Source organism: Mustela nigripes, chromosome 1 (assembly GCF_022355385.1).
Source record: "Mustela nigripes isolate SB6536 chromosome 1, MUSNIG.SB6536, whole genome shotgun sequence".
Lineage (NCBI taxonomy): Eukaryota > Metazoa > Chordata > Mammalia > Carnivora > Mustelidae > Mustela > Mustela nigripes.
The window spans coordinates 51,847,348-51,864,961 of NC_081557.1; the positions used below are offsets into that span (position 1 = coordinate 51,847,348).

The 17,614-nt window shown below is 40.5% G+C and overlaps 1 protein-coding gene across 14 annotated transcripts in view; it reads left to right on the top strand.

The window, feature by feature from the left end:
- The first annotated feature begins 7,614 nt into the window (after positions 1-7,614).
- The window catches only part of EMSY (EMSY transcriptional repressor, BRCA2 interacting), a 90,926-nt gene continuing 80,926 nt past the window's right edge, over positions 7,615-17,614 (top strand). For 9 of the 14 annotated variants that reach the window (XM_059411251.1, XM_059411271.1, XM_059411298.1 and 6 more), the window contains exons 1-4: positions 7,616-7,718; positions 9,445-9,553; positions 14,872-14,971; positions 16,478-16,552. In XM_059411251.1, coding sequence (XP_059267234.1) covers positions 9,484-9,553; positions 14,872-14,971; positions 16,478-16,552 — 245 coding nt within the window. In that variant the 5' untranslated portion in view covers positions 7,616-7,718; positions 9,445-9,483. Of the gene's footprint in view, positions 7,719-9,444; positions 9,554-14,871; positions 14,972-16,477; positions 16,553-17,614 lie in introns of all 14 variants that reach the window. The other 5 variants (XM_059411225.1, XM_059411341.1, XM_059411311.1 and 2 more) reach the window with 2 other exon arrangements.

The following is a 17,614-nucleotide window of genomic DNA, read 5'->3' on the forward strand; positions in this document are numbered from 1 at the left end:
TCTGCTGAGGCTGTAAGCAGGGAGGATGACAGCAGCCTGGAATTGCCGGGAGTCAACATGTGGAACCTGAAATGAAGCCAACACAGCAGGACAAGGTGGGGGATGGGGATACTCTACATTCAGTAATGTCTGAAGCCAGAACTATTCTAGGACTTACTTTTAAGTAAAGTGGACCAAAATTTTCACTGTCCCTTAAATCATTTCCTCCTCCCTCCCTCCATCCATCCATCCATTCTTTCATTTGACAGACAGACACACTCCTAACTGGTACAAATAAAGCTTTTTAAAAGAAATCCTTTTTACTTATTTTTTTTTAAGTAATAAACTTTAGTTTTAGAGCACTTATAGTTTCACAGTATAAAAAGTTCCCACATACCTCCAGTCCTACCCAGGCCTTCCACCTGCCCCCCTCAACATATAATCTCCCTATTAATATCCCATGCCAGAGTAGTATGTTACAATTGATGAACCTACACTGAAGTGTCATTACCACCCAAAGTCCATTGGTTACCTAAGTGTTCACTCCTAGTGTACATTCTATAGGTTTTGACATACGTGTAATGACATTATCTATCATTACAGTGATTTTACTTTTTATTTAAGTATAAACTACATAAAGGATATAATCTTACATGTATAGCTTGATTCATATAACCCCTACCCAGATCGAGATCTAGATCATGGTTCCCATGTGCTCCATCCAAGTAGTTGCTCCTCTAAAGTTATTTACTATTCGGGCTTCTTTCACAATTTTTTTTTTTTTTTTTTTTTTTGCTGCTTCTGAACTTTATATAAATGGAATCTCACAGTGTGACTGCAACCTCTTAGCCTCTTAACAGCCCAGTCTTTCCTTCACAATGAGAAAAGACTTGGGGGCTAGGGATGGGAGCGGTGGGGGAAGGAATGAGTATGTTTTGCATATGAGGGTATATTGTGAACAGAAGGTTGATTACAACAGATGATGTTTTTCAAAAATGGCCACAGCAGTATTTCTGGTTCTGTGTGTTCTTTCAGAACTCTACTGCTCTTCCATTAGGAAGTGGAGTCTTTTTCCCTTCACTTTGAACCTGGGTGGGCCTGACTGTTCCAACCAAGAGTATGGCACAGATGATAACATGACTTCCATTGTTTGATCATAAAAACTTCCAGTTTTGTTTCTCTCTCTGCAGTCACTTGCCCTTGGAATTTCGCCACATGTTGCAAGAAGCGTAGGCCACATGGAGATGCTACATATGGATGTCTCTGCTGATAATCCCAACATAGATTCCAGGTAACATCAATTGCTGGTCTCATTCGAGACCTCAGATGACTCTAGATCTTAGGGGCCAAGCTTCCCCAGTGGACCCCAGAGGAGGAGAAATAAACTGTCTCCACTAAGCCCTACCAAAATGAAGATTTGGGAGCAAAATAAATTGTTCAAGCTACAGCAATGGTTTGTTATGAAACCACAGATAACCAGGATTCTGTAATATCTGTTTGTTCTTGGGAAAGAGTCTTTTGGTGATACCTGACATCGCACAAATTACTTTTCTCTCTAGGTCCTGGTTTCCTCAGCTATGAAATGGACAATGATTACTGTCATACTGTCATGGGAATGTTGTTGTGAGGTTTAAATGAAGTGATGTACACATGGTGCTCTTTTTATAATTGGACTTCAATAAATGCTACTTAACTTCCATAAAGTTGTTCTAGATTTGTTGCTTTGTACAAATTCCTAATGCCAGATTTTGTCCACACGCAAATCATGGTGCTCTTTTTATAATTGGACTTCAATAAATGCTACTTAACTTCCATAAAGTTGTTCTAGATTTGTTGCTTTGTACAAATTCCTAATGCCAGATTTTGTCCACACGCAAATGGGCATGTACATTGCAACGCTGTAGCTTCCACACTGCTTTAACCCCTCACTTGCTCTAGGGGGAGCCAGCTATCATGTTGCTAGGATGCTCAAGCAGCCTTATAGGGAGGTCACAGAGTTGGGATACAGATCTCTTCCCTGGCTAAAGTGTCAACCACCTAAAGGAACTACCTGGGGAGCTGATCTTTTAGCCCCACTCAGTCTTCAGATGACAGCTGCCCCAGCGGACATCATGACTGTAACCACTTAGAGATTCCAAGCCAGAATCAGTCCGCTAATTTAATTCCCATAGAAACTGCAAAACCCGTATGAAATGAAAACAAACAAACAAAAAACAACTGAAAACCAAAATCTTATTTTTGTTTTAAATCAAGGTTTGGGATTACTTATTGTGCCCCAATAATTAACTAATAGCTACATCAACATGGGAATGGATGTAAGGGAGGAACTGATTGAAGGAGGGCTGTTTAGGGTTTATATGGAAGGACAGAAATGGCTGAATGAAGTTGAAAGTGCCAATGAGACCAAGTTTGAAACACATGATCCTAGGTCCCAGCTTAGAAAGGGAATAAAGTAAAGTTGGAGGAGGGGAACAAACTTGGAACCCATAGACTGTAAACTACAGATTTCACTAAAGTTGAAGAACAGGTTTGGTGAGGGTAAAGGAGTATAAAAAGTCTGGATAAAAGAAGGTCTTGTTTAGAAGGTAGAACCCCTTGGTTACTGATTTCAGAGGTGGAAGAGTTGTGGAGAACAAAGTACAGATATGATCAAAGAAATGGGTGGTTGAAAGGCAGTGCTGGGGGAAGGTTTTTTGTTTTTTTAAAAATCTTTCTGGTGAGGACAAAGGCAGAGGGGACAACAGGGGCAACATAAACTAATGATAGCAGGCTGTTAAAAAGTTTATAAGATCCCATCATCCCTTGAGAGATGGAATGTAGATGGAATGAGTTTGCATGGCTTGATAGAAAAAGCCTCAGTGCACTCAGTAGCTGATCTAGAAATGTGGTTACAAGGTGAGGAGAATACCAGCCTTTACTTCTGGTTCAAGATACTAAAGATGAGGACAGAATTCCATTTGAAAGGGCGTTAAGAGCAGCAGTTAACTCTAGGACAATATCAGATTTTAGGCAAGATAAAGAAGTGATGGCAGTGCTCTAGGAAAATGTTAGATATACAAGGAATTTTCTTTGTAAAAAAGCTGGAACTTTATTCTGTTGGCCACTGGAAACCACTGGAAAGTTTTACACAGGTGGCTGACATGGTGAGCTTTGAATTTCAGAAAAGTCACCCTGACAGCAGTGACAGTATGGTGGATGTACTGGGGAAGGAGTGTAGAGAGGTTCTTTTAGAGGAAAAGGGTTGGGAAAAAGGTCTTCTCCACCTAGGTGGTGTGATGAGGCCTCATTATCAGCTCACTGAAACACTGGGGCCAGCTATTTGTGAAGTACAGACTACAGAGTTTAGTGGGCAGTAAGGGAAAGGAGATAAGGCAGTTGACAAGGCAGGGTCCAGATCTTTCACCTTGTTTCTGAAGCTGTTCTAGATTGTTCAGTGCATTTTTGATATTCCAAGAAAGCCAGGTATATAATTGCCATCTCCCCTTACTTACCTTTTCTTTTCTGTCTCCCAAATCTACTTATCTTGATCTTCTATTTTATATGCTACTAATATAGTTTATTGCTAAGTTATTTTTAAATATTACTAATTTAATTTTTTGCTTTTGCTCTTCTCGTTTTTAGTATGCACCTTGGCTTATACCACTGTGGTAAAAAATCTTTCCGAAGGTAAGAATCTAAAGGCAGTGTGGTACAATGGAAAGACAAGCAGACTTTAAGTCAAAAGGGTTGGTTTCCAGTCCCAGTCCTGCCATAAAGTTCCTGTATGACTCTGGTTAACTCATTTGATGTTTTTGGACCTTTTTTTTTTTTCATTCTGAAAATGAATCTCTAAAGTCTTATCCATTTCGACTTGCCTACCTGTATAATATTACAGGGAACTTAACAGATATTTTCATGATAATTGTGAAATCCAACTTCTCCAATATAGCACTACAAAATTAGAGTAGTGGATGGTAGGCTTCTTGAAAAATTCTGTTTCAAGAAACCTGCTTAACCTGGTTGGTTAAGACACTGAAGTGCAAAGACCTCTCCTTAAAGAGCTCATTGTCAGGAAGATTTCTGAACAAATGACGATAACTTAAATGTTCTGGATTCTGTAACAAGGTATGTAGAAGCAGAGGCAGAAATGCCTGTCTTATCCTAGAGGGAAAGTTAGGGACAGGATAAGTATTTTTTCTTTTTTCTTTTTTTTAGATTTTATTTATTTGACAGACAGAGATCACAAGTAGGCAGAGAAGCAGGCAGAGAGAGAGGAGGAAGCAGGCTCCCTTCTGAGCTGAGAGCCCTATGTGGGGCTTGATCCCAGGACCTGGTAATCATGACCTGAGCTGAAGGCAGAGGCTTTAGCCCACTGAGCCACCCAGGCACCCCAGGATACGTTTCTTGAGGGTAAAGTTTGACTCTGAACCTTAAGGAAGAGAAGTTAATATTGGGAATGTTTGGGAACATGGAGCAATCAGAGGCAGAATGGGGAAGGCAGATTCAAACATATATAGTTAGGAGGAAAGGAAGGATATATGATAGATTGGGACTTTGTTAGAAATACAGAATATGGGGCGCCTGGATGGCTCAGTAGGTTAAAGCCTCTGCCTTCAGCTCAGGTCAAGATCCCAGAGTCTGGGATCGAGCCCCAAGTCGGGCTCTCTGCTCCGGAGGGGGCCTGCTTCCCTTCCTCTCTCTCTACCTGCCTCTCTGCCTACTTGTGATCTCTGTCTGTCAAATAAATAAATAAAATATTTAAAAAAAAGGAAAAAGAAATAATCTTAGGATGCTTGGGTGGCTCAGTTGGTTAAGAAGCTGCCTTCAGCTCAGGTAATGTAATGATCAGAGTCCTGGGATTGAGTCCTGTATCAGGCTCTCAGCTCCACAGGGAGTCTGCTTCTCCCTCTGATCTTCTCCCCTCTTATGCTTCCTCTCACTCTGTCTCTGTCTCTCAAATAAATAAATAAAATCCTTTTTTTTTTTTTTAAATTTTATTTATTTATTTGAGTGAGAGAGAGCATGAGAGAGGAGAAGGTCAGAAGGAGAAGCAGACTCCCCATGGAGCTGGGAGCCCGATGTGGGATTCGATCCGGCGATTCTGGGATCATGACCTGAGCCAAAGGCAGTCGTCCAACCAACTGAGCCACCCAGGCATCCCCCCTTTTTTTTTTTTTTTTTTTAAAGCAAGAAACAAACATAGAATCTTAGGCCTTACCTAGACATAACTCAGTCAAATGGGAATTTTTGACAGGATCCTCAGGTAGTTCCTACTGAACAGGCAAGTTCGAGAACCACTGGTCTAGTGTGGACACTGGAGTCAAGCTGCTTAATTCCTGGCTTTACTATTTACTTACAAATGTATGACTCTAGGCAAGTTATTTAATGCCCTTCCTGTGCCTCGGTTTTCTCATTTGTAATTAGAAATAATAGTTTCTACCTCATAAAATTTTAAGGACTAAATGATTTATATGTGAGATGCTTATAATAATACTTGGCACCAGGTAAGCACAAGAGTAAGCTATAATTCTTGACTTATATGCTATGTATTATAGTCAGAGTCAGTTTTATAAGCAGCTTGTCTTTCCATTTCTACTCCATTACTGTTTCCTTGACATCTGATGTAGAGGAAGACACTTGAAGTCAGTAAATGTGGGGTTATAAAGTCCACTTCAATTCCTAGCTTTGTGAAATTGGGTGAGTTCTTCAATTTCTGTGTTTTCCTCATTCAAACGTGTTTGTGGGGGTGGAAGGAGGATCTAAATTATGCCTACCTGAGATGCTGTGAGGCTCAAAGAATATATGTTAAACTAAAAACTGAAGTTTCTTTTTTTTTCTTTTTTTAAAATTTTTTATTTATTTATTTGACAGAGATCATAAGTAGGCAGAGCAGCAGGCAGAGAGAGAGGAGGAAGCAGGCTCCCTGCTGAGCAGTGAGCCTGATGTGGGGCTGGATCCCAGAACATTGAGATCACCAGGACCCTGAGATCACTACAGGGGCTGAAGGCAGAGGTTTAACCCACTGAGCCACCCAGGTGCCTCAAAACTGAAATTTCTTTTACCATCTTTCCTAAAGTTAAGTAACCGACCTGAAAACAGGTGGGAAATAGATGGAACAGAATGCATTTTAAGATCAAGGAGGGAGAGAAGGGCCTGGGTATTATGTCCCAATTCATGACTTTCTGAAGGGGCAGGTTTGGGTTTCAACAGTAACAATTTTCTGGGACCTCAGAGACTATTTTTAGCTAATGGGTAAATAGAAATAAGAAACTTAGATGCTATTTATTTTCTCTTTTTAAGCTATAGCTCCATTCAAAATATCACCAGTCTCACACGTTTGCAGAGGTCTACAATTTACAAATAACTTTCTTCTATGTTGTGTATCACCAACATCCCCATAGGGTACGATTAACCCCATTTACATGAAAACTGTTATTATCAGAAAGTGTATTAAGAACCCCATTTGAGGGGCGCCTGGGTGGCTCAGTGGGTTGAGCCTCTGCCTTCGGCTGGGGTCATGATCTCAGGGTCCTGGGATCGAGTCCCGCATCGGGCTCTCTGCTCAGCGGGAAACCGGCTTCCTCCTCTCTCTCTCTCTGCCTGCCTCTCTACCTACTTGTGATCTGTCAATAAATAAAAAATCTAAAAAAAAAAAAAAAAAAAAAAGAACTCCATTTGACTTGGGCATTTTAACCAGATCCTATATTCCCCAAAATACAAAATTTAAGCGGAAGAACAATCACAAAACTTGGGATTGAATCTTCTACAATACCAAGCACTGGCTTCTATTTTATGGCCACGAATAACTACAGACTGGGTCCCTTTTCTCATACGTAAAATAGGGGCAACAATACCTTCTTCGCACAATTGTTCTGTGATTAAATTAGAACAAAGGCTAGAAGGGTGAACCTACCACGCTGTAAGGCCTCTAATAAATACCTTCTCCTTCTTCCCTTTGACAGCTAAAGCACGAGATATCACTATCATTCCCACTTCACACGCGGGGAAACCCGAAGTGGAGAACGCTCGGGTTCTCCTTATCCACTGGCAACTCCGCAATCCCCAGATTGGGTTTGGGCAATTGAGACGTCCGCTATGTCGGTTCCTGTAGCGTGGATTCTCTCCTTGAGTTGCGTCTGGTGGGGGCTGGAGGCCGCTGGTAATTGCTCCCATGACTCTGAGGAATCCGATACTAATCCTGAACCGCGGTTCAGGGACAAAGCTTCTTTCCTACGGTCCCTAACCTCGCCTAGAGTAAAGGTCGCGATAAACTCTCTGCTCCAGCTACCGACGCCATTTTGGCCTCTACGTGTGACGCCACACGTAGCAAAGAACGCAGTTGATTGGTTGGGAGACAGCACCCGGAGGAGAGGCGCGCGAACCCCGCGAGGAGGGTATGGAGGAGAAGCCAAGGAAACTACAATCCCGGCCTTCCTTGCGCCTATGACAGCATACCAAGAACGAAAGAGAAGGGAGCTTGGTTTCGGACCACAATTCCCAGAACCTCCCGCGATGTCTCCTCTTTCCTTTCAAAACGCGGAGGAAAAGAGGGACTGGGAGAACGGAGGCCTTCTGGAGTCCGCTCTCCGAAAGGCGGGAAAGGCGAACTACACCTCCCGACTGGCAGCGCGCGGCTGCGCTTGCGCCCTGATGCCTGTCGCCATCTTGCCCCTTCTGAGGCACCGCAAACAAACCCAATTCCTGGTGTTCCCTAGTCTTGGCGGAGGAGCCTTTTAGATGAGCCCCGAAAGGCCGGGCAGGTGCGTGACTCTCAGATAGGGTGCTGGGAAGAGCTGGCAGGTTAGCCAGGCTGGAGGAGCGCCGGGCCAGCCATTTGGTCCCCGGCTTGGGGCGCCCAGCCCCATCCTCCGTTGTCTCCTAACGGGATCGTGGGGCTCCCCGAGGTGGGCTGAGAGGGACTTTGGCAGGCCTGGTGCTGGGATCCTCGGGGTCCAGCTTTGGGAGCCTCCCGGTGAGTCTCGGTCGTCCGTCTGGCTGTCCGCGCGCCTACTCTCTCCGTTGTCCTCTCCGCTGAGGGAGCGAGCTAGGTGCTGATGCCGGCCGGGGCCCCTGACACCGGCTACTGGTCCTGAAGGGTTTGGGTAGTGGGATTGACATTGGGGTTGGCGCTGAGCGGCACCGGTGAGGAGGGTGGGCGGGCTGCTCTTGTTGTGGTGCTGCGAGAGAGTGCGTGTTTGGGGAGGGGGCGGGGCGGGCTCGCCTCCTTGACACTTGAGTGGGGGAAGGATTACTCGAGATCCCGGCTCCGGAGCGAGCTCCTGCTACTGCTGCCCAGATTTCCAGTGCGCTGCGGCCCCGCGGCGGGGTGCGCTGGCGGGGACGCGTCGGGATGCCGTGACGTGGTGCTTGATTCGGGCGGTCGCCGGCCGCCTCCAAGATCCTGTCGGGGGGCGGGGACTGGCCTGTGGAGGGAGCGGATTCCTTTGGCTCTGCCCCTTCTTCCTCCTCCCCACCCCTTTTCTTTATGTCATCCTCTCGGCTGGGGCGCGCAGTCCGGTTCTCCTTGCTCTGGCTTGGTTTGTAGCTGAGAGGACTATGGGAAGTCGGGGGAGGGTGGGGATCAACTCCGGGCGCAGAGCTGGAGTTAGGAGCCCCAGTGCCTGGAATGGGATGTAGCAGTTATTAGGGTTCGGTGCCTTTTTCCTCGACTAGACATTGAGCTGGCTCGTTCAATCACTCACTCACTCACTCGCTTACTCATTCATTTTACCCACTCTTCTCTATCTTCATTCATCTACTTAACAAATATTTACACTGGGTCTACCGGGTGCAAAGCAGGTATTGTGCAAGCGCCCAGCGCTCTTGTCTTTTTATCCTCTAGACCAGGCAATTCCCAGTATGAAGTAAGTTCCTGACATCTAAACTTTTGGTAAATGATTCTTTAATGACTACAGAGTGTAAATTCATCGCTCATTGTTAAGACTTGAGAAGAAAGTTTTTAGTTAAGTTCCATTAGCCCATGTAACGTGGTAGGAGGTATATGTGTTTTATCTCTTGTAACTCGCAAGTGAGAAACCAGACACAAATCAGGTAACTTGGGCAAGGTTACACGGGTAGTAGCACCTATTTATTAAACAGCATGCCAGCCACTATCATAAGAACTTCACATACTGTTCTTTAATCCTTAAACAGATTGGATGATAGTACTTCTGTTTTACAGATGTGCAAAACTTTTTTTCAGATAGTCCACTTTACCAGGATCACTCAGCCAGTGAGTTGAAAGCTGGAACTAGAAACTAGAGATGTCTGACCCTAAAGCCTGTGCTCTTTCCACTGCCCTGTGCTGGAATAATAAGCTGCGGAATGGTCGCTTAGTTCTTCATTTATCAGAAGTTGGAAAGTGTGGTAGTGAAATAGGATTATGAGATGTTCTTACTGGTTTTACTTCTTAGTGTGTGGATCTCCAGGTAAGTGGCCTTTGAATGTACTTTGGTAATTTGATTTTTGTTTCATTTGTTTTGGTAGGGAAGACCAGCTCTTTGGGGCTACCAAAAAGAAGCAGCAATGCCTGTTGTGTGGCCAACCCTTTTGGATCTCAGCAGGGATGAATGCAAAAGGATTCTTAGAAAATTGGGTACGATTTTCGTTTTTGATGTTTATACCTTTCTATGATACTTTTCCCTTTCTGTTTTTGTCCTGGCTGTTTGCCTGGATGTCATCTCATGCTGCATTAGAAATTCTTTAGAGGTGTACTTTTCGTCTTCTCATTATTTCCTCACTGCCTAGCATAGTGCTTTTTTTTACGTAGTAGATGCATGGACCATAATAATAAAAATAGTAGCTCAGAGTTCTTGAGGGGTACTGGGCTATTCAGAGTTCTTTACATTCAATATCTTATTTAATCCTCACTCAAATGGGAAAGGTGGGTATTTGTGTATGTGTGTGTTTCCATATTACAGATGACAAAACCGAAGTTTAGAATTCAACATGATGCTGATAATAAGTCAGGGAGTCAGGACTGTAACCCAGGGAATATGATTCCAGTCTTTAGCATTATTTTAATCTTCATGAATGTATGTGTGAATTATAGACTGTTTCTGAATTCCAAGTAAATGTTAACTATGCTGACTTTACTAAATTATGTTTACAGTCAGTAATAAAACACGCTCTATGTTTCTTTCTCAACTAGCATTTAGGGAGAGAATTAAGCACTAATCCCAAGCCTAATTCATTGTATGTAATGAACTGTATGTAACTTCTTTTTATGCATTTAGAATGGTAATAGTTTTGTACTATTCTTGAGAAAATTACTCAAATCATTTTTTATATTCTGTGGCTCAAATGAAGATCCTTGTTTGAGAACGAATGCTTTAGACTCTAAGGTCCAAGAATGACCTTGTGTCTTCTTTACCACTGTAGTTTCAGGCTAGCACATAGTGAGTGCTCAGTAAATGAAAAAATAATTTGAAAAAGAACATTAAATGTTTTGGAAGTGGATATGAATTATTTGTTTATAATTTTAAAGGGGAAAGTGTGGGCCTTGAATTCAGAGGGACCTGGGGTCTTGGTCTTATCACTAATGACCCACAGGATCAAGGACAGTTTATTTAATCTCCTTAAATGTGTTGACATTTTTGTAAAAAAAGCATAATATCTGCCTCATAAGTTTGTTATGTGGATTCATTGTATATAAAAGGGTCCTACCATAGTGCTTGACATCTGAGGGTATAGTGTTTTAGAGCAGTTGCTTTCAGACATTATTTGCAGGAGAATCTTCAGAGGAAATCTTGCTTGGGAATTCTTTTGTGTAAATCTGAATCATAGCTGCCCTGGTGCTGTCTGCTAGTAACATTCTTTTTTATTTCCCATCAGGCCACTGGGAGGATTTCTCTCATTTTAAACTATTTCTTAGCATTGTATTTTAGCATGTTTAGAGAGCTTTTTTGGGCAGTCATCCATTATCATTTTTTTCCTTTAACCTTATATCCAAACTTTTAGTACTAATTCGAGGATGATTTTCTACACACTTGCATGCAATTGCTATTGCTTGCTATCTACCATTTATCGAGTTGGACTGCTATTTACTCCATAACTAAAATAATTGCAGATGAACAGATCCCAACTACAGTAGATTGGATTAGAGTTTCTGGGCTTTTGGGGCCTGAGTCAAGAGATTATGTTTAAATATAAAAATGGTAACCTTTAAGTCTAAATTTATCCTTAACTTTAGCCAGAGCTGTGTGGGTAATATTGCGGGAGAGCTGTTTCTATACAAAAGAAAACAGCCTTCCTACAGGGTAATGTCATCTTCAATGACCCTTCACTTTGGGAGGTGAGTCCTGATAGTGATTTGCAGAAAGACTTCCTCCCCACCCGTTGGCTCATTATCATAACAATGAAACTTTTGAATTGCCTTCAAACACTAGCGCTCGTTCCAAAGTTTAGAGAAAGTACTGTACTTAAGAATTAACTTAAAATATTTTAACAGTTAATTTTGTTCTTTTAAAAATAGTTATAAATCATTTAACATAAAATGCTAAACATTTAAATTTTACTTAGATAAAAAACACTGAGATCAAGAATTTTTTTTTTAAGATTTTATTTATTTATTTGGCAGAGAGATACGGGGAGAGAGGGAACACAGCAGGGGAGGTGGGAGAGGGAGAAGCAGGCCCCCTGCTGAGCCTGGAGCCCGTTTGGGGCTCGATCCCACATGACCTGAGCCGAAGGCAGATGCTTAATAACTGAGCCACTCAGGCACCCCAAGAATTTTTTTAGTACTATACTGAACATGCCAGTGATAGAGAAATGCTTCCCTCTTTCTATCCTGCCTTTCCCATGCCTTATTTTAAAAAAACCATTCCTCAGTTACAACACCTACTTGGGGCTTCATGGACTGTAGTATAATTGAATGGCTGATTTGTTTAAGTGGAACGTTGAGTACTTTATAGAGTGATTTGGCGAATCTTTTTGTTTTCCGTGGTGTTTGCATGTATCTCTTATATTTATGTGCCATTAGAATGGCACCAAAACTATGAGAAATTCAATTAAGTTTGATATTTGTCAGAATCTGAGGATACCCATCAAAATGGAAATCATATGTCAGGGAAGTTGGGAAGTCAGTAAATGTTCTTTACAATGAGTGAATTTCTGGAGAATGGAGGAAGTGCCTCAGATTGTGTGACTATAACTGTGGTCTGAGTTCCGGTTTAGTGTGAGGTTACCACCTCTTAACTTTTGTCCATGATTTTTTAATTAGACTTGGATTGAGACTTGAAATGTCAAAAACCTTTGCTGCATTTCTCTGATTAATTTCACTCTTTTTGAAGTAGTATCTTGATCACCATAAATTGCATAGGCCAAAAGTGAACTTCTTTTTCTTTTTCTCATACCATTTCCTCTCTCTGACCTCTCCATTTCTTTTTATGGTATTGCCCTTCACCTAAATATCTTGCGGACTACAAAATCTGTTTCCTTTCATTCTGCTGTTCTTCCACATTCAGTCAACCTCTGGGTCCTACAAATAAGCTTTTTAGCCTGGAACTAGAGGCTTAGTCTGGCCCCAAACTACTTTTCCGTTTTATCCTTCTTTATTTCTATGTACAGGTCTCTTCTTTGATTTTAATGACCTTGAGGATAGGGACTTTGTCTTATTCATGTAGATATTCTCCATGGTACCTTGTAGTAGTAGTAAGGTGCAGTTAAGTTTGGTTTGAGTTAGTGACTATCCAAGTTCAGGCATATTTTTACTTATACTGAAGTAGAACTCCAAAAATATTCACTGACTGTTCCAGGAAGTTTGATGTCTGTATGAGACATTATTTGCTCTTTTAATGTATTCCTTCTGCATATTTGCATTTTTTTCCCTAATTGCTTAGAGCACATTTCTCTTTCTGATGAAAGCTTATACTTCTAGACTGGGTGGTGTATTTCTTCTCTTTGCTTTTACCACTGTATTATAAACTGTATCATCATTGTCTGATGACTTGTTTCACTGTAGCTTTATTCTGGAGTTAACTTCTTGAAGGCAGGATTTATCATACTATCTGGTATATATAAAGGGACTCAGTACTGACCTGTTGAGTAAAATATTCCATAAATGAGGTGTAAACTTTTAGCATAGCGATTTCTTAGTTGGTTATTCCCAGTGTCTTTCTGAACTTTACTTTGGGTCCCGATAAAAGCTGAAATAAATGTTTCTTGGTACTAAGTATTTTCTTCACTATGCTAAGAGCAGGAAAGCTTTGTTCTTCCAGAGATACTCCATGAAACATCTACATAGTATTCATCATAGATTGAATATGCAAAATGTTTACACATGGGATAATTCAGTTGGATCAGACATTTCTTTCCAGCAGGGAGGAGGAGCAGGGGGAGAGGGATAAGCAAGACTCCCTATTGCTCAGGGAACCTGATGTGGGGCCTCAATCCCAGGAACCTGGGATCACGACCTGAGCTGAAGGCAGACACCCAACTGACTGAGCCACCCAGACACCCCATGGATCGACATTTCTGTTTAATATAGTCAGCTCACTCTTTTTTGGCTCTCAGAACTGTGAATAACATGAACTATACTTGTTTATTATTGGTGCAGTACCTAGGATGCACATATGTATACCTTCATTATTTGTGCATCAGGCCTTGGGAAATACCAAATACTAGTAGCAGCTTGAATTGACTAAGAAGATAACTGTAGTTTGGACACTTATTCCCATCATTCTAGTTTGCTTAGATTTACCTGTCTCATAGTGTTAGTGGCTTAAAATGACTATTTTATTATTTCTTTTGATTCTGTGGTTGCTGGTTTTGCCCGAGCTCTCTCCGGTGGCGTATTCAGCTGGTATGTTAGCTGGTTTGCTGGGCTTAGCTCAGATGGCTGGGCCTCTCCATGCGGCTTTTATCCGGGGCTTCTTTGCAGCTTGGTTATCTCAAGAGAGATCTCAAAAGAGAGAGCAAGGCCCTGCAGGCAAATGTTAGTGAGCTTCATACATAATGTTTGCATTATGTATGCTGATGTTCCACTGGCCAGGGCAAGTCACATGCCAAGCCCAGAGTCAGTATGGAAAGGGAGTATTCAAAAGTAGTACAGTTCCCAAGGAGTGTGCTGGGAGGCAGGCATGGTTCATTGGGAGCCAGTGAGGACTTTTTGCTTTTATATTTTAACCAGTATTGGAGATTGGCAGTTTCATTTCATAATGGTTATTGCTGTGGAAAGATAGTGAAATGAAACTGTCTGGCATTAGGGTTCAGTATATTATATGTTGGCTGCTATAAGAGCAACTCATGTTTCCTAACTGGTCTTAGTCATTTCGATCGTAGATGCAGAGGATCTTAGATCTGGAAGATACCGTGGATGTCCCTTCTAGATAAAGAAATTGAGGTTCAAGAGTGAGAAAGAACTTGCCCAAGGTCACACAACTAGTAAGTGGGAATGCTGGAGCCAGAATCTGGTCATTTGACTCTTGTTCTAGGAGTTTTCTATTGTGCCGTACTCATGGTATTCTCAATCCCAGGAGGGAGGTAGAACGTAGTTTGAATTCTAGGCAGGACTAAGGAATTATTTCAAGGATTGGTCATTGTAGGTAAACTGTCAGTAAAGCTAAAAATTTCTCTTAACAGCCTTGTATCACTTGGAGCCTGTTCCCAATTGTTGGTAGCATCAGAATTACATGTTCTTCAGTGATAATGTGTGAGATAAAATACTTACCATTAGATTTTTCTACCTAAACATTTTGTACACATGACTTCTGTGACACAAAAAAAAGATATACAATTATAAAAGCCACATTTTAATCAGTGCTCTTAGATAACATTTTTGAGAGGAACTTTAAAAATTTTGTGTTGATTTTTTTTATTGATTTCTAGGTTTTTTTGCCCTGAAGTTTCACTATATGTAGCCACACTATTAAAATATTGAAGGCCTATCTTGATAAAATAATTTTCTTCTTCTAGAATTGGAGGCATATGCTGGAGTTATCAGTGCACTTCGGGCACAGGGGGATCTCACCAAGGAAAAGAAAGATCTTCTTGGAGAACTCTCAAAAGTTCTTAGGTAAATTATCATAAAAGTTTGTGAGATGTGACTCTAGAAATTTCATTTTGAGGAGTTTTAATACTTTTCATTCTCAAGTTGAAGACAGAGTTGTTCAGGTTGTTGGTACTTAGTTCATCCTAATTGTGTGCTTTTTACAGAAAGTTATGTAATTTATCATTTATTCTGTAACCAGAAAGGGTTTAAGGCAGGTTATCTTAGGTTTTGGTCACCTGGGAAGGGGAGGTATTTTTGACATGGGTGAAGGGAAGAAGACCTGGTAGCAACAAGATCTGAAGACTTGGAGTGGCCCATTGTCATTTGTTGGGAGGGAAGAAGGACATACTAGGAAGTTATTATCTTAATTTATAGAAATGGGTGGTTTTGAAATAGTCATAGCCCTGCAGATAGTTTATACCCCCATTTTCCTGCTAGAGTGGCACTTGAATCCATTAAAAAATTCTAGTGAGTGGAATTCTTTGATACCTGTCTTGATCCATTCTGACATCTTGAGCTTTCTCCGAAAATAGTGTTTTAACTGAAGTTTCCTTTCTACATTTAAAACCATTTTGTCCCGTTCTTTTTTTTAAATGAAAATAGAGAAAGAAGTTGTTTCTTATCTATGGAAACATTAATATAGGGATAACATTAATCTAGGGATATTATTAAGTTAAATCCTTAATCTTATTGTCTTCATTTTTAATGGTTTATATATAATTTTTTGTTTGTTGTTTCTGGTTCCCCATAAATCTGCTTTTCAGCCCCTTACCTATTTTATATTTTAGTCCATGATACAGATTTAGCTTAAGCAGTAAAGATTACAATTTGAAGAGTGGTTATTCATTTTACTGAATATTTACTAGTGGAATGGGTGTAGCCTCTTTTCACTTTTTTAGTATTAACTTTACATTCATTTAGTCAGGATCAATATCTGCACAATTTGACTGGAATGGTAACAGTGTAATGTAGAAGACATACAGCTGAAGTGTTGAGTAGGGAAGTAATGTCTTGGTGTCAAATTTCATAGCATATAGCCACAGGAAACAGATTATCTTGCCACTTTTGTTTCTTTATTATATTCACTGAACATAAAATTATAGATTCTTAAGCTTTAGAAAAAACTTTAGAAGACTTGCCTCTAAGTGCCAACATCTCAGTAACCAAAATTACGGGTCATTCAGTGGCTGTTTGCATATTTAGATAACAGGAACTTCTGCTAATCTTGAACATGGTCTGACATTTCTGCTGCGTTTTGGAAGTAATGACTTGCTACCAAGCTGATTTGTCTTCCTGTGATTTCTAATTTGCAACTAATTCTTTCTGCAGTTACACAGAATCACTTTGAACCCTTTCCTATGATCTGAATTAAAGCATCTGAAGACATATATTAGGCCCTGTCTATATCTTTTCACAAATCAATCTTGTCTCCCCTCTTCCCCAAACAAAATGTTGACTTAAACATTAATAAAAATATAGAAAAGAGCTGCCTGCTTGGCAGAGTTCTATAATGGCTATTTTTTTTCATAGCATCTCAACAGAGCGCCACCGTGCTGAAGTTCGGAGAGCAGTAAACGATGAACGGTTAACTACAATTGCACATAAGTAAGCCATTAGTCATACAACCCCTGATTTTTATGACGTAGTATAACATAGTTTTGAAGCAGTCTTCCTGTTGTATAGCAGATTCCTGAGTCTTTTATCATAATAGTAATATTTCTTTACTCAGGGATCCTGACCATAGAGGTGTTAACTGTTTATTCAGTTGGTTATGTTTTTGCATTTGGTTAGGCAAGCTTTAAGTACTCAGGTCAAATCCAGTTATAATGTGATCTCTGGATAAAAGGCCACCACAGTTTAGCAGATGATTTGCTTACTTAAAGCAAAGTTCAGTAATAAAGTAGTATGCTCCCCTCATTTGACAGCCCCTTAGAGGTTCTTTTGTAATGGTATGTGGTATACATATTGCTTTATAAATAGGCATTATATATTTTCTTTATAACTAATATTTCATGTATTTTGAGAGTCAGAAAAAAGATTGTAAGAATATATGGTCTACTTTTAAGAAATATGAATATATCTTAATTTACTTTAAAAAAGCCAACAAAATAAAATTATGAAGGATTCTTATCAAATTATTTTCAGATCATTATAACTATGTGATAGATGGGGGGGTGAAGCGGGGTGGAGGACTATGGGCAAGGATCAAACATTGTATGGAGATAGTGCCTCCTAAAGAATAGAAAGAAACAAATTATCCTTAAATGTTAATGCAAGATGACAGGAACATTTCATTAAAAATAAGATTTATTACAGTATAATTCGTTTTTTTAAATTTTTATGTTTTAATGTGAAATAAAACTAAAGGAAAAAATTCAGTGCATTTCCATAATGTGATCAATAGTGTGTTTAAACCAGTTGGCAGTGTTTGAATTGACACTGCAGATTCATTAGCTTCATGTTGTGCTTCGTTGTTCCTCATTTTACTTAACTTATAAAATGGGGTGCTACCTTTTTAACTGTGTAGTTAGAAAGCTTAGGTATCTGGATTTTGAGGTTTTTCAGTGGTGGGTATGTATGCATTGTAGAAGTTTGGAATTTTTCCAGTAGAGACATTAAGTATTTAGTTGTCAGGCCAACATGGTTGAACCATTCAAATATTAATGT